The sequence below is a fragment of the Lolium perenne genome, chromosome 4 (assembly GCF_019359855.2).
Source record: "Lolium perenne isolate Kyuss_39 chromosome 4, Kyuss_2.0, whole genome shotgun sequence".
Classification (NCBI taxonomy): domain Eukaryota; kingdom Viridiplantae; phylum Streptophyta; class Magnoliopsida; order Poales; family Poaceae; genus Lolium; species Lolium perenne.
This window is the reverse complement of record NC_067247.2, coordinates 356,932,265-356,959,489: the sequence shown is the minus strand read 5'-3', so window position 1 is coordinate 356,959,489 and position 27,225 is coordinate 356,932,265. Positions and strand designations below refer to the sequence as shown.

The following is a 27,225-nucleotide window of genomic DNA, read 5'->3' as shown; positions in this document are numbered from 1 at the left end:
GATGATTTTAGAGTTGAACAGCTTGCATCTATTGCTCTTGCTCCTAATAATCCTTTGCAGCAACATTTGGAGGATCATGAGAGTGAAGTCTTTAGGGAAGAAAGGAATGAGCTTGATGATATTTTCCTTCGTCAACCTATTCTTAAACATGACTTACCGGTTGAAGATCTAGGTACAACACCACCGCCAAAGGAAGATCCTGTTTTTGATTTGAAACCGTTGCCTGATAATCCTAAGTATGCTTATATTGATGATAAGAAAACATATCCTGTTATTATTAGTGCTAAGCTTTCAGATTTTGAGGAAGAAAGATTATTGGAGATATTGAAGAAACACCGAGGAGCTATTGGCTATACTCTTGATGATTTGAAAGGGATTTCTCCCTCTATTTGCCAACATGCCATCAACATGGAAGATGATGCAAAGCCTGTTGTTGAACATCAGCGTCGTCTAATTCCTAAGATGAAGGATGTGGTAAGGAATGAGGTATTGAAACTTCTTGAAGCTGGTATTATATATCCTATTGCTGATAGTAGATGGGTTAGTCCTGTGCATTATGTTCCTAAGAAAGGAGGAATAACTGTTGTACCTAATGATAATGATGAGCTCATCCGTCAAAGAGTAGTTGTAGGGTATAGAATGTGCATTGATTTTCGAAAAGTTAATAAAGTTACTAAGAAAGATCATTACCCTTTACCTTTTATTGATCAAATGCTAGAAAGGTTATCTAAAAATACTCATTTCTGCTTTCTTGATGGTTATTCTGGGTTTTCACAAATTGTTGTTAGAACTAAAGATCAAGAGAAAACCACTTTCACTTGTCCCTATGGAACTTATGCTTATAGGCGTATGCCTTTTGGTTTATGTAATGCTCCTGCTACTTTTCAAAGATGCATGTCTGCTATTTTTCATGGCTTTTGTGAAAAGATTGTAGAGGTATTCATGGACGATTTTTCTGTCTATGGGAATTCTTTTGATAATTGTTTGCGAAATCTTGATAAAGTTTTGCAGAGATGTGAAGAAACTAACCTTGTTCTTAATTGGGAGAAATGCCACTTTATGGTTAATGAAGGAATTGTATTGGGACATACAATTTCTGAGAGAGGTATTGAAGTTGATAGAGCTAAAGTTGAAGCAATTGAGAAGATGCCCTATCCTAGGGATGTTAAAGGTATTCGTAGTGTTCTTGGTCATGTTGGTTTTTATAGGAGATTTATTAAAGATTTCTCTAAAATTTCAAAGCCTCTTACTAATCTTCTTCAAAAATATGTACCTTTTGTTTTTGATGATGATTGTAAGGAAGCTTTTGAAACTCTAAAGAAAGCCTTAACAACAGCTCCTGTAGTTGAACCTCCTGATTGGAATTTACCTTTTGAAATTATGTGTGATGCTAGTGATTTTGCTGTAGGTGCTGTTCTTGGACAGCGAGTAGATAAAAAATTGAATGTTATTCATTATGCTAATAAGACTCTTGATGCTGCTCAAAGAAATTATGCTACAACTGAAAAAGAATTATTAGCTGTAGTTTTTGCTTGTGACAAGTTTAGACCTTATATTGTTGATTCAAAAGTCACAATTCATACTGATCATGCTGCAGTTAGGTACCTTATGGAAAAGAAAGATGCTAAGCCAAGGCTTATTAGATGGGTGCTTCTTTTGCAAGAATTTGATTTACATATTGTAGATAGGAAAGGTGCTGATAATCCAGTTGCTGATAATTTATCTAGATTGGGAAATACTCCCTCCGTTCCTTTCTATAGTGCCTATTGTTTTTTGGCACGGAAATTAGCGTGAGCCATTTTTTCACACAAAACCCCCTAACGATATCACAGATAAAATAGGAAACTGAAAATAGATCTCAGAAATACATGACCAGATCGGTTTCCAGATTTTCTGGACTTGACCTGATCGGTGGAAGGGGTTCTTTGCAAAAAAAAAACATAGCTTTACTCTTATATTCTGAAACAAATGCTAAAAAACAATAGGCATTATAGAAAGGAACGGAGGGAGTATTGCTTATGATCCTGTTCCTGTTAATGATAGTTTTCCAAATGAACAATTGGCTGCAATAAAGGTGAGCTCGCGAGATAGTCCTTGGTATGCTGATTATGCTAACTTTATTGTTTCGAAGTACTTGCCTCCAACCTTTTCAGCTCAGCAAAGGAGGAAATTCTTTTATGATTTGAGGCATTATTTTTGGGATGACCCATACTTATATAAAGAAGGAGTGGATGGTATTATGTGAAGATGTGTCCCCGAATATGAACAAAAGGAGATACTAAGTAAGTGTCATGGTAGTGTTTATGGAGGACATCACGCCGGAGATAGAACCGCACAAAAGGTTCTACAGTCAGGTTTTTATTGGCCAACTCTCTTTAAAGATGCAAGGAAGTTTATTTTATCTTGTGATGAATGTCAAAGAGTTGGTAATATCTCTAGGCGCAATGAAATGCCTATGAATTATACTCTTGTTATTGAACCATTTGATTGTTGGGGATTTGACTTCATGGGTCCTTTCCCTTCTTCAGAAGGTAATACTCATATACTTGTTGCTGTTGATTATGTTACTAAATGGGTGGAAGCCATACCCACAAAAAGTGCTGATGGTGAGACCTCTTTAAGAATGCTTTTAGATGTTATTTTTCCTAGGTTTGGAGTACCTAGATATCTTATGACTGATGGAGGTTCTCATTTTATTCATGGTGGTTTTAGAAAAACTCTTGCTAAATATGGTATTAATCATAGGATTGCTTCCGCTTATCATCCTCAAACTAGTGGGCAAGTAGAATTATCAAATAGAGAAATTAAATCTATCTTGCAAAAGACTGTTAATAAATCTAGGAAAAATTGGGCTAGTAAGTTGAAGGAAGCGTTATGGGCTTATAGAACTGCTTATAAAAATCCTATGGGTATGTCTCCTTATAAAATGGTTTATGGAAAAGCTTGTCATCTACCTTTAGAACTAGAGCACAAAGCTTATTGGGCTGTAAGAAAACTTAATAAAGATTTTAAACTTGCCGGTAAGAAAAGGTTGCTACAATTGAGTTCTTTAGATGAGTGGATAAGTGAAGCTTATGAAAATGCTAAACTTTTTAAGGAGAAAGTTAAGAAATGGCATGATAGAAGAATTATTAAAAGAGAATTTAATGTTGGAGATAAAGTCCTATTGTATCGGTCTCGTCTCAGTTTTTTTGCAGGGAAATTACTCTCAAAACGGGAAGGACCATATGTCATTATGGAGGTGTATCGTTCAGGGGCAATAAAAATTGGTTCTCTGAAAGGTGATGCCACACAAGTGGTGAATGGACAAAGACTCAAGCATTATATTCCTGGAGATTCTTATAATAAAGATGTTGATGTTATTCGAGTGGTGACTCCGGAAACTTTCATCAAAGATCAAATTGATAGTTCTGCAGAGTTCGACTTCGAATAGGTAACAGTCTTGGTAATAAAAAATCTGCGTTTAACTTTCCGAACAATATAATGTTTTTGCTATTTTAAGAAAATATGAAAATTACGAGATCGAATCGGAGCGGAGGAGACGCACGAGGGCGCGTCCCCACGTGGTGGCGCGGGCCCCACCCTGGCCGCGCCGCCATATGGGGACGGCTCCTCGGAGTCCCTCTCCCACTCGGGTTGGACCTGGTGCTTTCCTTCTGTCGTGAAAATTCTTGCTATATAATCCCCCGGACCTCCCGAGGTCTGTATATCGTTTTCTCGTCGTGTTTTGTTTCGAGCTGTTTTCTGCCAGGATCTGTTTTTAATCTAGAAGCACCATGGTCTCCAACAACAAGCACAAGGGGCCTTTTGAGGAAGATATTCAAGACCCCGAGTTGAAGCAAGAAGTCGAGAATGAAGATGAAGGAGAAGTGGAGAAAGACCCGCGTGTATACCCGCGTGCCACCGTCGCAAGCATCGGGGTGGTGGCAAATCCGTTCAACCCCAAGAGAAGCGCACGAATTAGCACCGGAGGAAAAATCCCACGTCGCTTCCTAGCTCCAAGGACATCTCCTCCAGGCATCGACAACCCCTTCCACACTCTAATTCATAATAGTCAAATTGAAAGGATTCCCAAGGCAGTATTGCCTAGTAGTTGGGATATGGATCATTCTAACACTGCAGGAAGGATGAAACCTGAAGCTGAGGAGTGGGGAAACAACTCTAAGAGTTGGGACTCACCGTCTGACATACTTCTTAACCGCGTCGAGCACAACTCGGAGCTGATCCGTAACCTCACTTACGAGATTGATGAGCTAAAGGAGCTTGTTAAGAAGCTTATCAAGAATTCACCATCACCACCGAAGGAGTAATTCATCATTGGTATTGGCACCCTCTTGGTTTGTTCCAAGCTTGGGGGAGTGCCGCGGTATCACATCATCACTATCTTTTACCTTTTTACTGTCAAGTAGTGTCATATCATGAGTAGGGAAGTTATCATATAAGATGGTTTGCAGTGTGGAAGTATCTCTCTTTTAGTTGGTTATCTATGTATCCCTTGGTGTGAGTTAACGTTATGGAATATTAATGAGAAGTTTTATCATTTACATTTTGCACACCTTATTTTAGTTTGCAATTTCTGTTATATGATTGATCTTGTTGTTAGTATTGGTATCACTTTGGGAGCATCAAGTAAATCTATTTGGTTTTGGCAAACTTAGCATTGGTCAACAACAACATTACTTTGAGACTTAAGTAGAAAAGAGGGAAGTACATGTAGATATATTATTTCATTATCTATCTTTCTTGTTAGCTAATGAGCTTAGTATTCTGAAGTTAAAATTGTTTGTGCTTACAAGGAAGATGCATGATTGTTTCTATCACATGTATATTTGTTTGTTTCCCTCAACTCTTATGCTTGCTAACCAACCTTGCGAGCCAAAGACCTGTACTGAGAGGGAATGCTTCTCGTGCATCCAAAGCCTTAAACCAAACCCCTGCCATTTGTGTCCACCATAACTACCTATTATGTGGTATTTAGCGCCACTCCAAGTAAATATTTCATGTGCTACCTTTAAATAAATCAAATGTTATTACTTCTTATTTGTGTCAATGTTTTATAGCTCATGAGGAAGTATGTGGTGTTTTATCTTTCAATCTTGTTGGGCAGACTTTCACCAATGGACTAGTGGCACATCCGCTTATCCAATAATTTTGCAAAAAGAGCTGGCAATGGGGTTCCCAGCCCCAATTAATGAACTTTCATTAATAATTCTCTTCACATGTTTTGCCCTGATTCATCAGTAAGCAACTTAATTTTGCAAATAGACACTCCTCCATGGTATGTGAAATGTTGGAAGGCACCCGAGGATTCGGTTAGCCATGGCTTGTGAAAGCAAAGGTTGGGAGGAGTGTCGTCCATAAATATAACTAAAGTACATGTGTAAACAAAAGAGAAGAGGGATGATCTACCTTTCTGGTAGAGATAACGTCCTTCATGGGAGCCGCTCTTTGAAAGTCTATTTGGCAAGGGGGTTAGAGTGCCCACTACCATTCGTTGACAACAACAAACACTTCTCAAAACTTTACTTTTGTGCTCTCTATATGATTTCAAAACTTGAAAAGCTCTAGCACATGATTTAATCCCTGCTTCCCTCTGCGAAGGGCCTATCTTTTACTTTTATGTTGAGTCAGTAAACTTATTTCCCTCTATCTCAAGCAAGAAATTGAGTTGTTGTGATCCAACCATTTATATTGTGATCTATTTAATCATGTCTTTTATTCTTCCTTGTTTAGTACAAATTTTATCTGAATGAATATGACTTTGAAGGTTATCTATGCTCGAAAAATAAGTACAATCTGTTAATTGTTCTTTGACCAAGAACGAAGTTTGCCATCACCAATTATGATTTCCTATGTACCTTTATTTGTGATTTCCCTTTACTTGTCTCAAGTTGAGTTATATGAGGAAGTTGTTTACTAGAATGTCTTGTGTGAGTTAATAAATGTGATGCTTCTTGTCCGTATTTCATTTATCGACTCTTCACTCCATAAACATGTGGACTTGTTTACTGAGTTCAGTTTCGCTTGGGGACAAGCGAGGTCTAAGCTTGGGGGGAGTTGATACGTCCATTTTGCATCACTATTTTATATCATAATTTACTGTTATTCATTGATATATTTCATATTTAGAGATGATACTTGATACGTCTCCAACGTATCTATAATTTCTTATGTTCCATGCTAGTTTTATGACAATACTTACATGTTTTATTCATACTTTATATTGTTTTGATGCATTTTCCGGAACTAACCTATTAACAAGATGCCGAAGCGCCAGTTCCTGTTTTCTGCTGTTTTTGATTTCAGAAATCTTACACAGGAAATATTCTCAAAATTGGACGAAATAAAAGGCCACGTTCCTATTTTTCCAGGGGCTTCACGGAGTCCGAAGGAGAGACGAAGGAGGGCCACGAGGAGCCCACACCATAGGGGGGCGCGGGCCACCCCCTGGCCGCGCCACCTGGTGGGGAGCCCACCTCGGGACTCCACCGACATCGCCCCTTCGCCTATAAAGTCTCTCCGTCGCGAAAACCTGATACGTCTCAAACGTATCTATAATTTATTATGTTCCATGCTACTTTTATGACAATACTCACATGTTTTAAACATACTTTACATCATTATTATGCATTTTCCGGCACTAACCTATTAACGAGATGCCGAAGCGCCAGTTGCTATTTTCTGCTGTTTTTGGTTTCAGAAATCCTACAAAGGAAATATTCTCGGAATTGGACGAAATCAACGCCCAGCGTCTTATTTTTCCACGGAGCTTCCAGAAGACCGAAGAGCATACGAAGTGGGGCCACGAGGTGGCCAGACCATAGGGCGGCGCGGCCAGGGATGGCCCCGCGCCGGCCTATGGTGTGGGCCCCTCGTCAGCCCTCCGACTCTGCCCTTCCGCCTACTTAAACTCTCCATCGCGAAAACCCTATTACCGAGAGCCACGATACGGAAATACTTCCAGAGACGCCGCCGCCGCCAATCCCATCTCGGGGGATTCAGAAGATCGCCTCCGGCACCCTGCCGGAGAGGGGAATCATCACCGGAGGGCTCTACATCACCATGCCCGCCTCCGGATTGATGTGTGAGTAGTTCATCCTTGGACTATGGGTCCATAGCAGTAGCTAGATGGTTGTCTTCTCCTCTTGTGCTATCATGTTTAGATCTTGTGAGCTGCCTATCATGATCAAGATCATCTATTTGTAATGCTACATGTTGTGTTTGTTGGGATCCGATGAATATTGAATACTATGTCAAGTTGATTATCAATCTATCATACATATGTTGTTTATGTTCTTGCATGCTCTCCGTTGCTAGTAGAGGCTCTGGCCAAGTTGATACTTGTAACTCCAAGAGGGGGTATTTATGCTTGATAGTGGGTTCATGCCTCCATTGAATCTGGACGGTGATGAAAGTTCTAAGGTTGTGGATGTGTTGTTGCCACTAGGGATAAAACATCAATGCTTTGTCTAAGGATATTTGTGTTGATTACATTACGCACCATACTTAATGCAATTGTCTGTTGTTTGCAACTTAATATTGGAAGGGGTGCGGATGCTAACCCGAAGGTGGACTTTTTAGGCATAGATGCATGCTGGATAGCGGTCTATGTACTTTGTCGTAATGCCCTGATTAAATCTCATAGTAGTCATCATGATATGTATGCATCTCTATTTGTCAATTGCCCAACTGTAATTTGTTCACCTAACATGCTATTTATCTTATGGGAGAGACACCACTAGTGAACTGTGGACCCCGGTCCATTCTTTACATCTGAATACAATCTACTGCAATCATTGTTCTCTACTGTTCTTCGCAAACAAACATAATCTTCCACACTATACATTTAATCCTTTGTTTACAGCAAGCCGGTGAGATTGACAACCTCACTGTTACTTTGGGGCAAAGTATTTTGATTGTGTTGTGCAGGTTCCACGTTGGCGCCGGAATCTCTGGTGTTACGCCGCACTACACTCCGTCACCAACGACCTTCACGTGGCCCTTGACTCCTACTGGTTCGATAAACCTTGGTTTCTTACTGAGGGAAAACTTGCTGCTGTACGCATCACACCTTCCTCTTGGGGTTCCCAACGGACGTGTGCTTCACGCGTTATCAAGCTCTTTTTCTGGCGCCGTTGCCGGGGAGATAAAGACACGCTGCAAGGGGAGTCTCTCACATCCAATCTCTTTACTTTGTTTTTGTCTTGCTTTACTTTATTTTATTTATTGTCTTGTTTGCTTCTTATATCAAAAACACAAAAAAAAATTAGTTACTTGCATTTCTTTATTTACTGTCTTGTTTGCGTTCTCTATATCAAAAACAAAAAATAATTAGTTACTTGCATTTACTTTATTTACCTTTTGTTTATTTCATCATGCTTCATCCTAAGTTCACTCTGAAAGATATACCGGTAGGGCAAGGGTCTATCATTGGAAGAGATAATATAGAAAAAAAATTCACTCATGTTAGTATGGTTGAAGATTTTGAAGATAGACACTTGTTAGAACTTGCTCCTAATTATGAAATTGCTACTGCCTCTTTAGTACACATGTTGGAAGCTAGATTTGTTAATCTTAACCCTATAATGCAACATATGTTTCTTACACTCTCTGATATGGAAGAAGGAGAGAAGAAAGATTTTGTTTTAGAAACCCTCCTTAGAGAATTTGGTGATGTAGCTAAAGAAGCTAGGAAAGTTTTTATTAAGTATAAAAGGCTTGGCTTTTATACCGATTTTGCAAAAACACTTGAAAAGAGGGACATGGATAGATTAAAGTACATTAATAACGTTAATTGTGAGGGGGAGATTAAAGTACCAATACCTCATAAACTCATGGGAATGCATGAAGCTCTAGAAAATAACTATGCTTGGCTTGTTCCTGAAAATTTGTTTGATGAGGATAGTAAGCCTAGGAGCAACGAAAGAGGAGTTACTTACATAGACAAGATACAATGCATAGTTGAGAAAACTTCCAACTCCCCTGGTAAGAATGTTGATGCTTATTCTCTTGATAATACTTGATTCAAACTTTCTGCGCCTAGCTGAAAGGCGTTAAAGAAAAGCGCTTATGGGAGACAACCATTATTTTACTTCTGCACTTTTGTTTTATATTTGAGTCTTGGAAGTTGTTCCTACTGTAGCAACCTCTCCTTATCTTTACTTTATTGCATTGTTGTGCCAAGTAAAGTCTTTGATAGTAGGGTTGATACTAGATTTGGATTACTGCGCAGAAACAGATTTCTTACTGTCACAAAATTGAGCAGCCCCGTCTGTAGGTAACTTAGAAAAATCTGCCAATTTACGTACGTGATCCTCAGATATGTACGCAACTTTCATTCAATTTGAGCTTTTTCATCTGAGCAAGTTAAGTGCCCCAGAAAAATTCTTCTTTACGGACTGTTCTGTTTTGACAGATTCTGCCTTTTATTTCGCATTGCCTGTTTTGCTATGTTTGATGGATTTCTTTGTTCCATTAACTTCCAGTAGCTTTGTGCAATGTCCAGAAGTGTTAAGAATGGTTATGTCACCTCTGAACATGTAAATTTTTGATTATGCACTAACCCTCTAATGAGTTTGTTTCGAGTTTGGTGTGGAGGAAGTTTTCAAGGATCAAGAGAGGAGGATGATACAATATGATCAAGAAGAGTGAAAAGTATAAGCTTGGGGATGCCCCCGTGGTTCATCCCTGCATATTTCAAGAAGACTCAAGCATCTAAGCTTGGGGATGCCCAAGGCATCCCCTACTTCATCGACAACTTATCAGGTCACCTCTAGTGAAACTATATTTTTATTCAGTCACATCATATGTGCTTTACTTGGAGCGTTTGTTTGCTTTTATTTTTGTTTTTGTTTGAATAAACTCAGATCCTAGCATTCTTTGTGTGGGAGAAAGACACGCTCCGCTGTTGCATATGGACACATGTGTTCTTAGTGTTACTTTTAATGTTCATGGCGAAGGTTGAAACTGCTTCGTTCATTGTTATATGGTTGGAAACAGAAAATGCTTCATGTGGTAATTGGTACATTGTCTTGAATAATTTCATACTTGGAAATTGTTGTGCTCAAATAGATCATGTTTAAGCTCTTGCATCATGTACTTTGCACCTATTAATTAAGAACTACCATAGAGCTTGTTGAAGTTTGGTTTGCATGATTGGTCTCTCTAGAGTCTAGATATTTTCTGGTGAAGTGTTTGAACAACAAGGAAGACAGTGTAGAGTCTTATAATGCTTGCAATATGTTCTTATGTAAGTTTTGCTGTACCGATTCATACTTGTGTTTGCTTCAAACAACCTTGCTAGCCAAAGCCTTGTACTGAGAGGGAATACTTCTCGTGCATCTGAATCCTTGAGCCAAAATCCATGCCATTTGTGTCCACCATACCTACCTACTACATGGTATTTCTCTGCCATTCCAAAGTAAATTACTTGAGTGCTACCTTTAAAATTTCATTCCTTCTCTTTGCAATACATAGCTCATGGGAAAATAGCCTTAAAACTATTGTGGTAAAAAATATGTTGCTATGTATCTTATTTCTTATATGTTGCTTGTTGAGCGGTAACCATGTTTCTGGGGACGCCATCAACTTTTACACCTTTGTTGAATATCATGTGAGTTGCTATGCATGTTCGTCTTGTCTGAAGTAAGGGCGATTTATCATGATCAAATGGTTTGAGTATTCATATTGTTAGAGAAGAACATTGGGCCGCTAACTAAAGCCATGAATCATGGTGGAAGTTTCAGTTTGGACACCAATCCTCAATCTCTTATGAGAATATTATATGTTATTGAATGCTTATGCATTAAAGAGGAGTCCATTATTTGTTTTCTATGTTGTCCCGTACCTCCTCCTTTTGACCCGTCCCTGTCCCTCGGCGCAGGTCGAAGCCGAATCCAGGGCTCGGAAGCGGGACGACGCGGAGAACAGGGTTCTCGTCGAGCACATTGTCGCACACGATGATGCCCCGCCAGAGGTCGATCCAGCCCACCGCGCCTCCCCCAAGCGCGACCACCTTGTCGTGTTGCCTTGGAATGTTCTCTGTCATGGCTGGAGACGCCTGCAGCTGCAACGGCCTGGTGACCCACTTGTTGGTCTTGGACGAGAAGACGTCGAGGACGTAGCGCTCGGGGCCCAGCTCATCGGAGAGATCGGCGACGAAGAATTCTCCGTCGTCGTCGTCGCACGGTAAAATGCAGGGGGGAGAGTCGACACCCGGATGAATGGATGGGATCGGTCTGAGCGACGACGGGTTGTTGCCCGTGGCCTGGTAGACGAAGTACTCGGCGGAGCCGAAGCGGAGGAGGACGAGATCCTTGGCCGAGGATACAACCTTGGCTCCCACCAGACCGGGGCAGTAGTACCTGGAAAGGCAGATGTGGGAGACGAACGGCGGGGATGCGAGGCAGAAGGTGACCCGGACGGCGTTGCCGGCGCGCGTGACGGCGTGGGCGGTGGTGGAGTTGACGCCTTCGTCGAAGTAGGCGTTCGTGTCGAGGAGAACCCAGGATGGATAGCGAGCGCGTGTGGCCGCGGGAAGAGGAGACGCCATGGGGATCGGCGCTGCCGCGGGCGGGAGCTTCTCTATGAGCAGTCCACCAGGAGGGAACGCCCTCCGCCCTCGGGTCGCTCCCCCGCGAGCGACTCCGGGGCGACCAACCCTAATCCTCCTCCACTCCCTCTCCTCCGCCCTCCCCCGTCGCCGCCGTCGGCGGAAGCCGTCGGGCAAAGCCCGGACGGTGCCGGCGGCGGGGGCCCTTCTCTACCCGGCGCGTTCCTCTCCAGGCGGGGCTGGCGGCAGGCGGCGGTGCTCCCTGGCCGGCGGGGTTCCGGCGGCGGCGCGTCTCCCGGGCGCGCGGCGCGGTGGCGACGAGGCGGTGGCGTGGCCCCTTGGCCACGGGACGGCGCGGCGGCTCGGGGCAGCGCCTGCCTGGCCCAGATCTGGGCCCTGCGGGCTCCATCTGGGTCCGGGCGGGCCGGCTCCTTGCCCAGCGGTGGCCCTCGTGACGGACGGTGGGGCGGCCGGAGTTGGGGATGGCGCTGCCGGCGGCGCGTACGCTGCGCATGGAGGCTGGATCTTCACGAGCCCGCTCGGGCTCGGCTGGGCCAGGTGGGCCCGGTGTGATCTGGTCGACGCGTCCGGTCGGCGTCCGCAGGTGGTGGTGGAGGCGGTTCCCTCCGGCGTGGCTGCTGTCGTGCTGTCCCTCGCTCCCGGGTGGCTCATCTTGTTCGTGATGACCCCAGTTCGTTGGTCATGGTGAGACGGCGGTGGTGCCTGCAAGGCCGTGGTGGCGTAAGGTGGTGGGCGGTGAGTGTGGTGGAGCATGATGGAGCGTCCAAGGCGGGACTACGAGGGTCGGGAGAAATCTCTGTCGGTCTCACCGACACCGACGCGGTGACGCCCGCGGGCGCCACCCTTCCTTCTTGAAGGGCGTTGGGTGAAGCCCTGTCTTCCTGTCCTTGCGCGTACCGGGGGAAACCCTAGGATCACTCCGGGCAGCAGCGGCGTCATCGTCGCATCCCTTCTTGAAGGTGTTGCTTGGTATGCGGGGCTTCCAAGTGCTAGGAATGTGGGGGATATTCTCCGGCGGGCGCAGCGGTTGCGAGGCATTTCCGTTTTCGTCGATCCGACCTTTTCGGCATTACTTTCTCTTATCTTTCTTTTGTGTTTTCTTTTGGGCGTGCTTGTGCTGTTTGCCCCAGCCATGGATCCTGTTGTCTTGGTCGTGTGCTATATTAATATAGCGGGGCGAAAGCCTAATTCGAGGAGCTTCTCTATAGATTCGATCGAAGCGATTTTATGGGTCAGGGATGGCGGTGCGCGATCGATGCGACAGAAGTTTGGATTGGATTCCTATCGGGCTTCCTTCCTGGGTCTTGTTATCTGAAACGTAGTGTATATCCCGAAAGTTTCTGATCGTGGCAGGCCGACCGGGGAAATTGCCCAACTCTGGTCATCTTCTCCGGCTCTCCGCCAGTGCACGATGGGACTGACGAGCTGCCGCGGGACTAGAGAACCAACTTGAGATTGGGTTGGTTATGAGGGTGATTGTACGGGGAAGGCTTGGGTAGGATCAGCTTTTAGATAGGATCTGTGAGAACAATTTTTTTGAAGAGACAAAACATGTTCAAATATTATGGAAAAAAATGACAATGCACAACTATGTTACATATGCAAGACCAAAAATTTGCAGCTTCAAATTTGACATATACTTAGAGAACCAAAAAAGACAATTTTAGGTATGAATAGTGTAAACTACTATTCAATCAGATCTGACACTATTCATAGTTGGATTTATCTTTTTTGTTTCTTCAAGTGTAGAGCAAATTTTGAGCTGAATTTTATTGGAGTTGTATATACAATCCATAGGTATGTTATATATTATTTTCAGATTTTTTCGCATGATAAAAGTATGTTTTATGTGAGTTGATCCTATGATCTCACCTAATAGATAGATACTATACAAGTCTCTCCCGTGATTGTACCTTGAGTCCATCACGACTTAAATCCTGGGTTTGATATATGTGTCTTATAAAGATAAAATATTTTTTCAGTGGGAGGTGTTCTCATCGATAGCGAGGCGGCTATGGTGATTTCAAGATCCGATCTATCAGCTCAGTCTTCCAGAGATGCCTATGGGTAGGGTGTACGCGTATGCATGTGGTGTACGTGTTTCTATTTTATAATATGCTGATGATACCATCCTTTTCATGGAGCGTGATTTAGATAAAGCTCTTAATATGAAGCCATTTTTGAGCAGCTATCTGAGCTCAAAATAAATTTTCATAAGAGTGAATTTTTTTGCTTTGGAAAAGCTAAAGAGATGGAGGATGATTACAAGATTCTCTTTGGTTGTGGTATAGGTTCATTGCTTTTTAGATATCTTGGGATCCCAATTCATTTTTGAAAGTTGAGAAATGGGGAGTGGAAACCAATTGAAGATCGGTTTGAGAAAAAGCTCAGTCGCTAGGTTGGCAAGATGGTATCCTACGGAGATCGTTTAATTCTCGTAAATTCTATACTTACGACTTTGCCAATGTTTATGTTATCATTCTTAGAGATTCCAGTGGGGATTAGGAAAAGACTAGATTTTCAGATCCCGTTTTTTTTTTTTTTGCAAAGTGATGGCTATAAGAAAAAGTATAGACTCACCAAATGGGATATAATCTAGACAAAAGGATCAAGGTGGTATAGGAATTGAGGTGCTGGAATTAAAGAATAAGAGTCTACTTAGCAAATGGCTATGTAAGCTTATGAATGAACAAGGTGTCTGGCAAGAACTCCTACAAAATAAGTACTTAAAATCGAAAAATTTATTCCAGGTTTCAGCAAAACCAACGAATTCCCCATTTTAGAAAGGGTTGATGAATGTAAAAGATGATTTTTTTTCATGAGAGGCTCGGTGGAATTAGGTAATGGTCAGAATACTCGTTTTTGAAAAGATAATTGGCTAGGGGATAGGCCATTTTGTGATCAATACCCATCTTTATATCGTATAGTTAATCATCCTAACGTGATGGTGGCTGATTTTATGGGTTCAACTCAGTTAAACATAGATTTTAGGAGGGTTTTATCGGTTGATCAAATTGATAGATGGGTTCATCTAGTTTTGAGACTTATGAGGGTTCGGCTCTCTGATACATATGATAAATTTCGATAGAAACTTACTTCATCTGGCATTTTTAATGGCAAGTCCATGTATCTTGACCTACTTGACGGTCATACCGCTTTTTTAAAGAAATACATTTGGAAAATTAAGGTTCCATTCAAAATCGGAATTTTTATGTGGTTCCGTAATAAGAAGGTGATTCTTACTAAGGATAATCTGGAAAAAATGAAATTGGCAAGATTGCTCTAAATGTTGTTTTAAATGTTGTTTTTGTGATCAAGATGAGACAATACACCATCTTTTTTCCGTGTCCTTTTGTTAAAATAGTGTGGCGTATTGTATACATGACTTTTAATATTCCTCCACCAACAAATATCACAAATATGTTTGGGAATTGGTTAAATGAAGTTACAAAGAAAGATAAGGGACACATTAGAGTTGGTGTGTGCGCCTTATTATGGGTTGTATGGACGGTCCGCAATGATGTTAGCATTAACAGAAAAAGTTTCCCATGTTTATGCAGGTTATTCCTTTGGCTACCTACTGGATCCATATGTGGTCCTATCTCCAGCCGGAAGATGTGCGCCAGGACATTGATATTGGATGCAACCGTTTGGCGATGGTGGTACGGGATTTATTCAACCGGTGCGGCTGACGTTCTGAGAGGCGACTCACATGAAGCTAGATCTTGTTGCGTCTAGTGATATCTTTCATTTTTCTTTGGCTTGTTTTTGTAGAGACTTTGAGTGATTCATGATTTGCAATGCTTTGTGCAACTCAGTTTTATAATAATATAATAAAAATTGTATGCATCGATGGGGTTTTCCCCATTTCAAGAAAAATGTATGTGAATGTATATGTTAGAACTGTGTTTCTCAACAAAAAAAAAATGCTCGCGGGTGCCCTCCACATCTCGCTCATCCCGGTGCTCACGTGAGGAGAGAGCCAGCAACCTTGCATTTGTGTTCCTATTGATGCATGAACGCTAACATTTCCACCAACGAACAATTATTCTCTCCATTGAGAAATATGTGATCCAACCTTTTGTTAATATGAACATATCTACTCCATGCGTTCACAAATATAAGATGTTTTGGTCATTTTAAAGTGAGTCAGATACACATTATAATTAGTAAATCTAAGCACGATACGTACCAAAATAGATGAATACACGCAGAGCTAAAACATTCTCTAAGTTTGGTAGATAAAACTATAAATTTACGATACCAGATAGATAGCGGCAGATTCACTTTAAAATTTATAAGTTACATACTACCAGCTGTTTACGTTGTATTTAGATGTTTATATTTTCTTATTTATACTTGGTCAAACTTTGTAAGTTTTGACTTTTAAGTAAATTTATATAAGTCCTAGTCTATCGGAGGTACAGTAGCTATCAGCTAGCTTAGGGGAAAGTGCACTCTTCTCGCCGCGCTCTCTCGCGCTTTGACACGCAGATGCTGCGGAAGTCGAGCACTCAGCGCCGGCAGCCGCCGCTCTGGCGGCGCTGCCGCAGCCTCCGGCAAATCAAGCAGGTCCACGCCCTGCTGGTCCTCCGGGGCTTCCTCTCGGACCCCTCCGCGCTCCGTGAGCTCATCTTCGCGTCCGCCGTCGCTGTGCGCGGCGCCATCGCCCACGCCTACCTCGTGTTCGACCAAATCCCTCACCCGGACCTCTTCATGTACAACACCCTCATACGCGGCGCCGCGCACACTGCCGCGCCCAGAGACGCTGTCTCCCTCTTCACGCGTATGAACCGGCGCGGTGGCGACGGCGTGAGGCCAGACAAGATCACGTTCCCCTTCGTGCTCCGGGCGTGCACTGCCATGGGCGCCGGTGGCACCGGGGCGCAGTTGCACGCCCACGTTGTGAAGCTTGGATGCCAGTCCGACGCGTTCGTCAAGAACGCGCTCATCGGCATGCACGCCAGTTGTGGAGAGCTGGAAATTGCGGGTGCTCTGTTTGACCGCAGGGCGCGCGAGGATGCCGTGGCCTGGTCGGCGATGATTACCGGCTGTGCTAGGAGAGGGAACATCAGTGCTGCCCGGGAGCTGTTCGAAGAGTGTTCTGTGAAGGACCTTGTGTCTTGGAACGTGATGATTACCGCCTATGCAAAGCGGGGGGAGATGGCACAAGCAAGGGAGCTGTTCGACCGGGTACCTGACCGTGATGTCGTGTCCTGGAACGCCATGATTTCTGGGTATGTGGGCTGTGGCTCGCACATGAATGCCATGGAACTGTTTGAGCAGATGCAAAGTATGGGCGAAAAGCCTGATGTCGTCACAATGCTCAGCCTGCTGTCAGCTTGTGCCAACTCAGGTGATCTAGATGTTGGCCGAAGGTTGCATTCCTCTCTTTCAGAGAATTTTTCCAGAACTGGTTTTACTGTCGTCCTGGGAAATGCGCTGATCGACATGTACGCAAAATGCGGAAGCATGAAGAGTGCACTGGAGGTGTTCTGGGTGATGCGAGATAAGGATGTCTCAACTTGGAACTCGATCATAGGAGGATTGGCACTGCATGGCCATGTCCCTGAGTCCATAGATCTATTCAAGAAAATGTTGAAAGAGAAAGTCAGGCCTGATGAGATCACCTTTGTCGCTGTCCTTATAGCATGCAGCCACGGTGGGATGGTTGACAGGGGACGTGAGTACTTCAACTTGATGCAACAGCAGTACAGGATTGAGCCCAATGTCAAGCACTACGGTTGCATGGTTGACATGCTGGGTCGTGCGGGGCTTCTCAGAGAAGCATTTGAGTTCATCGACACCATGAAGGTTGAGCCTAATTCTGTCATCTGGAGGACTATTCTTGGGGCTTGTAGGGTTCATGGTGAGATCGAACTGGCTGAGCACGCAAACAGACAATTGCTGAAGGCAAGGAGTGATGACAGTGGGGACTATGTGCTCCTCTCGAACATCTATGCTTCAGCCGGGGAATGGCTAGAGTCGGAGAAGATGAGGAAGTTAATGGATGACAGCGGTGTCAACAAGGAGGCTGGCCGCACGGTTGTAGATGGCAGCGCCAAGGATGCAATGCAGTCCTTCCGATAGTTGGAATCACATCGCTGACTGAAAGGATTTTTAGCTCCCAGCTTCTGTGTCAGAAACTGAGCATCGAGCACTGATAAAGTTTGAGATGTGGATGCATCTGCAGGTGACAGGAAAGATGCTAACTTGAATGTTATTGTCATGCTAAATTAGCAAATTGGCTAGAGTCTTCCAAGACGTTACTGAAGGTTGCCTTTGCTTATATGCAGCTGAAAAGGCTAGCTGAAACAACTATCAGTTCAATGCAAAACAATGTTGGACAGTGACTTCTAAGTGGATGCTGTACTTAATTCTCACCGGAGTGGTGTTAACACTGAAAAACAATTACTCATGACATCCTGAGCAATACAAAGGATAGAGCTGCCATAGATCCCTGCACTGGGTTGTGGACAATTGGTGATTGTGCAAGGAACGATTAATTCTTCAGCGAGCTAAAGCAAATTCGAGCAAGGGTCATGCATGCATTATCCATCTGCTCAGTTGAGAGAAACAACTGCGATGGGCTGAAGTAAATTGCAAATAATCTTTTTTTGCAGTAGTTATTCTTGAGCAATTTTGCGCTCTACATTTATTACAGAATTGTTAACTATTCATAACTTTATTTCTTTTACTCCCTCTGTAAAGTTGTACTGTAATGGAAGTAATTGTCATTTGCTCTGTTTTAACTTAAAATGTTCTTATTTTTTATATTGAAAATTTGAGTTGGTGGTCATGGCCACAGCCAGCCACTCTCCTTCCCTCCACCACGTCTCAGCTACGTCTTCAAAAAGGGTGTGATAAAGCAATTATGTAATTCCTTAATGGAGAACAAAATCTCTGTTGACTTGGACATCAGTCATATATGTATATTAATTTTCATCATGGATCGCTTATTTCTCTTACATTCAAGTTGCTTACAGTAAATGGGACTACATCTACATTGGCTGGTTAGTTCATATGCAAAATCTGAAAGTACATGTTAGTCAGGCAAAAACAATGTTAGGTTCCTATGCAAATTGGAATCAAGCACCATGATGCAGACCAGGCCATGCTCGTCCCATGACAAATTCCAAGAGATGGATAGATAGAAGCAGCAGAGGTTAAAGGAATCTGGAAAAGTAGAATTGCAGAAAATGTAAAAACATGATTTACACATACACAGTATTTCAGGCTGACATATTTCAGGCTGACACAAAAGGTGCAGAGTCTAGTTAACAGAAGGCCACTTGATATCCAGATAGACACCAGCCTTTCCCCACCTTGAAGAAAAAAAAAACCGCCACCACAAGAAAAAAAGGCAATGACTGTAAGAAACACCAAACTATAGCCTAAATATTGGCAACTGGGGAAATACAGCGCCTAGCATGTTCAGAAATTGTCACAAGGAACAACACATCTGGCTTTCCCGATGGGCATTTCGGATTGATCTTTGAACAATGAGAGAGATGAAAGGGGCTGTGTAGGTAGGCTGAGGTATCTTATGCTTTTGTAACAATGTTTCTTTAGCTATAAATAAACACATTATCATGAACCATTGCCGTTTCATCGCACAAAGATGACAAACTCTTGAAAAGCTTGTGCACACTAGGTTATGAATGTTTTATTTTCAAATGATCCAGTTCTTCAGCATTCGATGAAGATGCTGATTTTCTTCATTTGTTTCTTTCTTTTCCAGATGAAGGATATCGACAGCTCTGAAGATCCCTTGGGTTGGTGCCGGTTTGTCTCATCACTGATCCAAGAGTAATGGTCCTGATGGTTCCTTCAAGGTGCTAGCATGGAAGTACTCTTGCTGCACTTCTTTTCCCCTAGCTGCAGAGCTTGTAAGACCCTACCCTGCAAGGTAAAAGAGCACACGCATGCATGTCATTTACTTGCTCCATGATAGAATCAATACAAGCAAAAAAATGTTGTAAGCAAATATATATGTACCTTTTTGTGTAATGTCCACAAAGGTGACGTCAATTGGCTCGGATGCATCCAGGACCTAATCTCTTATAGTCTTATGGTAAACTATGATGAGCAGCCTGGTAAGCTGGCACCGGAGGCATCTGTGACAGGGAGGAGTTATCCATCGGCACCCGAGGCATCAGTGTGTTGAAGGGCACAGCCAGGGACGAGGGCACAGGAGGCATCTGTAACAGGAAGGGGGCATCCATCGGCACCCGAGGCATCAGAGTGTTGAAGGGCACAGCAGGGATGCTGGCACCGGAGTCATTTGTGACAGGAAGCGGTCATCCATCGGCATCCGAGGCATCAGTGTGTGAAGGGCACAGCCGGGTACGCCAACTCCAGAGGCATCTGCGGCTGGAAGCGATTGTCCATCGGCATTACCAGCCATGGTTGGCCAACATATCCTTCACCAAACAATGCTATTAATCAAGAATGTATACTACCTCCAATAGAACCAAAGTAATTATTTTGCGCACTGTTCATGAATGAAGTAACGCTCTGGAAATCACCGGCTGGTGACCTGTTCCTCACGTTTGCAGAAGGTTGAATTCAGCTTTACCACATGAACTTTATTTACACTTTCCACTCTCTCCTTTAATACTCCCACCGTTCCATAATTCTTATCGTAGTTTTTGTTCGAACTAAAACCACGATAAGAATTATGGAACGAAGGGTTTATCTTTCGCTTTCAGCAAGAGCTGAAACAAACTTTTGATCAGCTATATTTTTAAGTTCAATAATTTTTCCCATAGTGTTCTTTTTAGTTTATAGGACGGTATATCTTATTTATTGTGCATGTCAAAAGAAGGATGCAGTTTCTAACGCATATAGTTGCTTCAATTCTATCCCTTTTGATAATGATGCTAAAGAGAAGCTCCTACCTGTTAGAGATTTGACTGTTCAATATTTTTTAAGTTTATAGGACGGTTTATAAGTAACAACTTGAAGAGGGCTACATAAGTCACAACTTGAAGAAATGGTCCTCTATCATTACACACAATCCTTTACTGGAAGTTCTGTTAAATTTCAGGCCTCAACAACAAGAGGAGCTCGCAACAAGAGTGTGAAACATTATATGTACATGCAATTTTGATCAGCTTAGTATCTTAATGGTAATATTGGCAGCTGTAATCCATGTGTGCCACCATGGTGGTAAAAACTTTTGCACATTTTTCTAAAATGATGACATCAAACTATAAAAGACTAGTGTTTGATAACTTCTGATATTTTTGGGTTAAATATCTTCAGTAAACGAAAGGGTAAAGAAAGGGAAAGCAGCATGCACAAGCGTGGAAAATGTTATTACCTGATCTTGATGGAGTGCAATTGTGTTGCTGTGTTTGTGGAAAGCCGTGCGGCAGTGGTACAACGAGCTGTGGCTAGAATATGTAGCTGTTGACTGGGTGCATGCCATTGCCGTGTTCATCAATGGAAATGTTCAGCTGGGGTTGCCGTACAGACATAGTTAAATTAAATCATTTAGAATACATACTGAAAATTGTACACATAAAGATGACTACCACTTACCGGGTTGTTTTGAATAATATTCCCCTGCCTAAGAAAACGATTCAATGGACAATTCTGGCCACAGCCATCTTCTGGGGCACATGACCTTCAGGGAAAATAACGAGAAAGCAACGATGTGAAATGCCATTATTAGGTTAAAAAAATAGCTAGGCGGAAATATAGATAATAATATACAGTTAGTTTGAGAGATTCATGTCACCGTGTAGAGATACCTTGGAGTTGTATTCAGATATCCAGAGAATGTACACGAAGGAAGGGCCTCCCGCAGAAACTAGAAGACAGTACTTCCACCGTCTTGTTCCGAAGATCAACACCAGCCACCCAGGCACCCACGCCTTGTTATCATTAGCCCCTACCTTCAACACAAGGTAGACAAGCTCGCTACAGTGAATGCTGAGCGTTGGGCGAACTGCTGTGAGATTCCTCAGTGTGAATTTTGCAGCGCTGAAATCCCACAGCTCAGGCAAATCCATGAAGTAACTGGGGTCGTTGACCGGGATGTCATCAACATGGAGAGTAGGGCGCGCTTTGCACCAAAGGTTCCAAGACGTGTGCCTGAAACATGTCCGGATCTTCCAGGTGAGGGGGACGACGGGCTCCTCCGTTAGATCCTGAAAGCTTGGTAAGAAGAGGTCCGAATGATAGAGGACGTGTTGGGTGTCGATCCTTGGTCGTCTTGAAGTTCCTCTTGATATTGCAATCGGGTCTAGGATACTGCTCCATCTCGACGCACTTGCCGCCACAGCCACCGGCGGCATGTGGTCCTTTTTGACAATTCACTCACGAGGTGGTCCTTTTTTACAATACACTGGGGCAGGTATTAGGATGCTCACCTCTATATAAACAAAATTGGTGGGAGAGGAAAACGAATGCTGTCATGAGAAAAGTCAAAACACAGCAAGATTTTGACGACCAGCTTCAAATGGCTGGAGATAAAGTTATCGTGGTGCACGTCTTTTCCCCTCGCTGCAGAGCTTGTAAGACCCCTGCAAGGTAAAAGAACACAAGCATGCATATTCTTTAAGAAAGTGCTCCATGAATCAATAGAACCAAAAAAAAGTTGTACGACAAGTATTACCTTTTTGTGTATTGTCAACAAAGGTGATGTCAAATGGTCGGGGTGCATCCAGGACACAATTTCTTAGGGTCAACTGAGATGAACAGAAAGAAATTTGTGTCATTTTCTGTAGACTTGGATAATCTAACCCATTTATCATTCAGGAAGCCAACAAGGTTATACTTCACACAAATAGAGTAGAATTTTTCTGCAAAAAACAGAAGCCCGGGGGCCAGTGGTTACTACTGCAAGAAGCAGCGGCCACACCAGCCAAACCGCGCGAGATGGTAGATGCTGTGCGGTCGCAGGAGCAGTGCCACCACTGCCTTGGGGTTCTTCGTAGGATGACTGCCATCAATCATCTCCTTGCAATCAGCATTGGATATATATTTGCATACAAGAATCATTTCCTCCTATTATTCTTCATGGGGAACTCACTGGAAGAAATAAGGTTTGACAAAATTGGTCGTTCATATCCTTCAGTCTTCCTACCAGTGCTGCTTAAATTGCTTATCACAGACCATTGCATCTCAAACTTCGGTGTGTGTCCTGCTTGCTGCATGTCATGCAGAAGTTTTGCGGCTTCCAGTGTATTGTTACACCTAGAGTAGTTATCAAAAACAGTTCTATACATGCCAAACGATGGTGCGGAACCAAAGGTCATTAGTATTTCCAAAATCTTCTTAGCATCAGTGGTTCTTCCCATGGCACACAGGCCACGCATGAGCACATCACATGAGATCTCACTTGGTATTAGATTTTCCAACTGCATCTCAGCAAGAAAATCAAGAGCCTGATCAAATTCTTTCAATACACATAGCCTGTATATAACAGAGCTGTAACTAGCTTCATTTGGAAGTCTACCATTCTTTAACATTTTATTTATCAGATTAACAGACATTTCCAAGTCTCCCTGTCCACAGAATTCCTTGATTAGGGCATCAAAAGTGATGTCAGATATAATTAGTGCACTTCTGCTCAGTTTGTTCAGATATGATTTTGCTTCAGAGTATCTTCCAGACGAAAGAAGTGCTGAAATGACAGTCATCTCAATCACTAAACCATGCTTCCATCCCCTCCCCTCAATCAGATGAAGCAATTCTATTGATTTCTCAAGGTTCCCTAACTTGCAATAGTGATTCAGTACTATTCTGAGACTGCGGTTGCTTGGTGTCAATCCCTGTGCAATGCAAGCATCAAGCACACTGACTGAACGATCGGTATCTCCGGACTTGTTAAACCCGTAGACAAGAAAGTCATATGTGATTTTGTCTGGAGAAATACCGTTACGTTTCATATCCTTCAATAAATCATGAACCTGCAAGCTGTTTCTTCTCTGAAAAAGGCAGAACATCAGAATATTGTATAAAATAAGTTCCGTTGACTTGTCATTCTGTTGGATTAGCTCCTTAAGGCATAACGCACTAGAAAACTGGCTTTGCTCACACATTCTGCGGACAAGAAAGCGGTAGCTAGAAATAGAAATGCTGGCGTGTATCTTTAGCATTATACAAATAACTGCATCAACCTTTCTCCAACTGTTTAGACAACAATATGATTGAAGGGTGGAATTTAGCAAGTTGTCACTTAATTTCTTTCCCAAAGTGGAGGCTTGAACAACCGACATTGCCTCACTTACTTTTCCTGTATGCGGTAATTCGTTCACAATGCAACTGCAAGCTGAGACATCAGAACGTTCCATTTTCATCACAGACTGTACCAAGTCCATGCATCGTTCTGCATCAAAGCATGCTAGTGAAGAGAATGGAAATTGGCGGGTAAACACATCTGACATTTTGATTTTGTTAAGGCACATGTCATACAGTCCAATAGATTCAGCAGTCTTCTGCTCCTTTAGAAAGCCCTCTGTCACACTATAAATTAGTGAGCGACCCACAACCACATCCTTTTCTAGGAGTGCCTCCAGCATCGCACATCCAACGGTAGTGTAACCAGTTCTGCATAACTCTTTGAGAAGTGCACAATATGCACTTAGGAACAAATTAGGATAGCAATCGAGCAACATGCTTATAAGCTCCAAAGCTTCCTCAATTACTCCCCATTTGCACAAGTGGCTGATGAGGGGCATCACATCCTTGCTGTCAGGTGACCAATTAAACTTTGTTGCAACATTCCAACATTCCCAAAACCCCATTATGTTCCTTTCTGTGCAGAAGCCTGTAAGCAAATAAGTATAAGTACCTTGATTAACTGGCAAGCCTCTTCTGAATAACCTGTCCAAAACCAATCTTGCGCAAGCTGACATCTCATTCGTGCTCAATGTTTGGATGACTAAATTTAGAGTTTGAGCATCCAGTTTATCAAATGTATAAGGCATTTCCTCCATTAGGTCAATAACATCCATAACATGTGCAGGGCTAACGCACAAAGACTTTATTAGTTCTGAGCAGCTAGCTGGTGAAATGTCATGTCCCTGTTGAAAAGCTTCATCTTTCACCAGAAGAGCACTTGCAACATCACCTTGCTGACATGCACTGACTATCTCTGCGCTAATATCTGAGTAAAAAGCATTATCAAGAATCTGCGCCAACAAAGTCTCAAACCTTTTAGAGTCAGTGTCTAAATACAGACCATTGCCTACTGAATCAAAAAACTCAGCTTTCGGAAAGCCAGTGGCATTATCTCTCTTGACCTTCACTCCTAAGTGGTCCAGCCCCAGAAAGGATAAAGCTTTAGAGAGTGCACAGTTTCCAGAGGGGAGACCATTTACACCATTGACCTTCATAATTCTCAAGATTTCTTCTATATCATCGAACTGCCTATACTTGCAATATCCTGCCAGAAGTATCTTATATGTTAAAAGTTCGGGCATTATTTTTCTTTCGATCATGTCTTCAAGGATATAATTTGCATGTCTGTACAGTCCCTCAGTGAAAACACCACCTATAATAGCATTATAAGCACAAACTTTAGGTTCAATATGTCTAGAAAAGCACTCAGATAAATAGAGGAATGCAGCTTTGAGTTTCATTTCTCTACAGCTATGGCATATGAAAATTCCAAAGGTTGTAGCATCTGGGGTAAATCCTAAGGCTTCTAGTCTCTGGAAGACAAACCATGCCTCGTCAGTACCAAGATTTTTGCAAACAGACGCAAGCATTCTATTGCAAAGACGCGGCTCGGGTAAATACCTCCATTCTTCCAAGAAATTCATCATATCTCCAGTGTCCTTCTTCTTGCAAAATTCTTTTGCAACAGTTAACAATGATCCCTTGCTTATTTCGATGTTCAAACTCTTTAACTGCCGAATTATACCAATAGCTTGTAAGAATTTGTCTCTCTTGACTAAAGCACTGATAGCAAAATCAAGAATATTTCTTTCCGTACAAGAACCTAATCCAACTTCCAGCATGTCCAAATATACTCTTACAACTAGCTCCTGTTTTGACCTTCTGACCATAAGATTTAGAAGTACTTGATAGCACGAGGCTGAAGGTATCAAACACTTATGCCTTGCATGATCAAAAAGTGCCACTGATTTGTTGAGGTGGCCAGCTTCTGAAAACGCCTGGATGACCTGACTGAACAGACCACTCGCATCGGTCAGAGCCTTATTATCATCCAGCAAGAGAAGCAATGATTCAGCTTGGCTGAGCATCTGAGCATGTGCAAGTATTGACACCATCATGTCATTGGACCTTGGAAGATGCCGGAAGTCCTTACTCTGCCACGAAGCCCACCTGTACAAGTTCCATAGAAATCTCACGTTTCTAACTTCTGCAGCACCATGTCCAAAACCGACCAAAATGTCAAGAAAATCTTCAGGCTTCAGCTGTGAAGCACGCCAGAACCTGCGGAGGGTCTCCGGGGAGAGCCAGAGACCATGCTTAAGAACATCTTGCAAGCTACAATTTCCATCAAAGGTGTCTCTTCCACTGTCAAAAATGAATGAGCACTTGGATATAACCAATTTCCCAATACCCGAGCACAATTTCACTGCCGAATGTACATCAGCTTCACACTTTTCCCCAGTTTCACGCTCAATATTAAATCCAGCTTCCTCTGAAGCGCCGGCGATGGCTGAATTGCACAGAGAGGTACCTTCCTTCTTCCCCAATGTGTAGTAGCATTCACCTTTCAACAAGCTCCTTTTGTCGGAGTTCAGTTCAGGAACATTATTGGCGTAACCTCTGTCTCCAATCCTGGACTCTCGCCCCACGTTCGCACTGGAATTGGTTAACAAAAAAAGTTAGTATTCAAGCATAAACATCAATGCATTTCTGGAGCTAGAAGCTCTGTCTCACGCACCTTGGACGGCACCATAGATGGATTGCTCGGCGTAACTGGCATGCCTTCCACATGTGATCCCTCCCTATACGTCGCTCGCGGTTGGGACTGCCGCATCGCTCACCCACCGGCGCTGGAAGGCGACCCCATTAGCGCGTCTCCTTCCTCTTCACTCCGTATTCTCCGGAGACGGGCAGGCAAGTCAGATTGGGCCGGGTGAGCGCCGGGGGGAGGGTTGACGGCAGCGCGCCGATTGCGCCGCCGGAACGAGTGGTGGGCCCGGCCAGCGGAGCTTGTCTCAGTCGTGGGCAGCCGGAAGAGGGAACGTGGGGGCGGGTGAGAAGACGGCGGAGGCGCGCGGTGATCCTCGCCGGAGTACGCAGTGAGCTGCGGCCCCCGAGCCGCTGGGCCTAGGTAGGCGAAGATTCAGATAACAGGGCCCAGCAGGAAAGCCCAATCCAAAACTGACAAAACCCGCACGCAGATTGCTGGATTAATGCAAAAAATATGAATACATCTAGGATCATTACTTCATTAGTTATGCAATTAGCTGATGACATCCTCCTTTTCTTGGAAAACAATATCAACTCTGCAATTAATCTAAAGTGGATATTATCTTGTTTTGAACAATTATCTGGGATGGGCATAAACTTCCACAAGTGTGATGTGATCCCTATAAATGTTGGGGAGGAAGAGGCTCAGAGGTTTGCTCGAACTTTGATTTGTAAGCTGGGGAATTTCCCATTGCAATATTTAGGGATGTCTTGCACCATAGTAAGCTAAAAAAAAGACAAGGTTTTGA

The 27,225-nt window shown here is 43.0% G+C and overlaps 2 protein-coding genes across 2 annotated transcripts; one reads left to right on the top strand and one right to left on the bottom strand.

The window, feature by feature from the left end:
- The first annotated feature begins 16,018 nt into the window (after window positions 1-16,018).
- Window positions 16,019-18,402, top strand: LOC127296882 (pentatricopeptide repeat-containing protein At5g15300). The gene has a single exon (XM_051327112.1). The coding sequence runs from the start codon at window positions 16,067-16,069 to the stop codon at window positions 17,660-17,662; it is 1,596 nt and encodes a 531-aa protein (XP_051183072.1). The 5' UTR covers window positions 16,019-16,066; the 3' UTR covers window positions 17,663-18,402.
- Window positions 18,403-18,943: 541 nt separating this feature from the next.
- LOC127296883 (pentatricopeptide repeat-containing protein At5g15280, mitochondrial) lies at window positions 18,944-26,870 on the bottom strand. Its single transcript, XM_051327113.2, has 7 exons — window positions 26,445-26,870; window positions 22,197-26,362; window positions 21,331-22,104; window positions 21,119-21,203; window positions 20,898-21,033; window positions 19,571-19,995; window positions 18,944-19,474 (listed from the first exon to the last, which is right to left on the bottom strand). The coding sequence occupies exons 1-2, from the start codon at window positions 26,495-26,497 to the stop codon at window positions 22,579-22,581; spliced, it is 3,837 nt and encodes a 1,278-aa protein (XP_051183073.1). The 5' UTR covers window positions 26,498-26,870; the 3' UTR covers window positions 18,944-19,474; window positions 19,571-19,995; window positions 20,898-21,033; window positions 21,119-21,203; window positions 21,331-22,104; window positions 22,197-22,578.
- Window positions 26,871-27,225: the final 355 nt, after the last annotated feature.

Excerpts from the sequence above, each read along its gene's own strand:
- LOC127296883 (XM_051327113.2), bottom strand. The coding sequence starts at position 26,497 with ATGTGGAAGGCATGCCAGTTACGCCGAGCAATCCATCTATGGTGCCGT. Across the intron at positions 26,363-26,444 it reads CATCTATGGTGCCGTCCAAG|TGCGAACGTGGGGCGAGAGT; the intron begins GTGCGTGAGACA and ends AACCAATTCCAG.
- LOC127296882 (XM_051327112.1), top strand. The coding sequence starts at position 16,067 with ATGCTGCGGAAGTCGAGCACTCAGCGCCGGCAGCCGCCGCTCTGGCGG.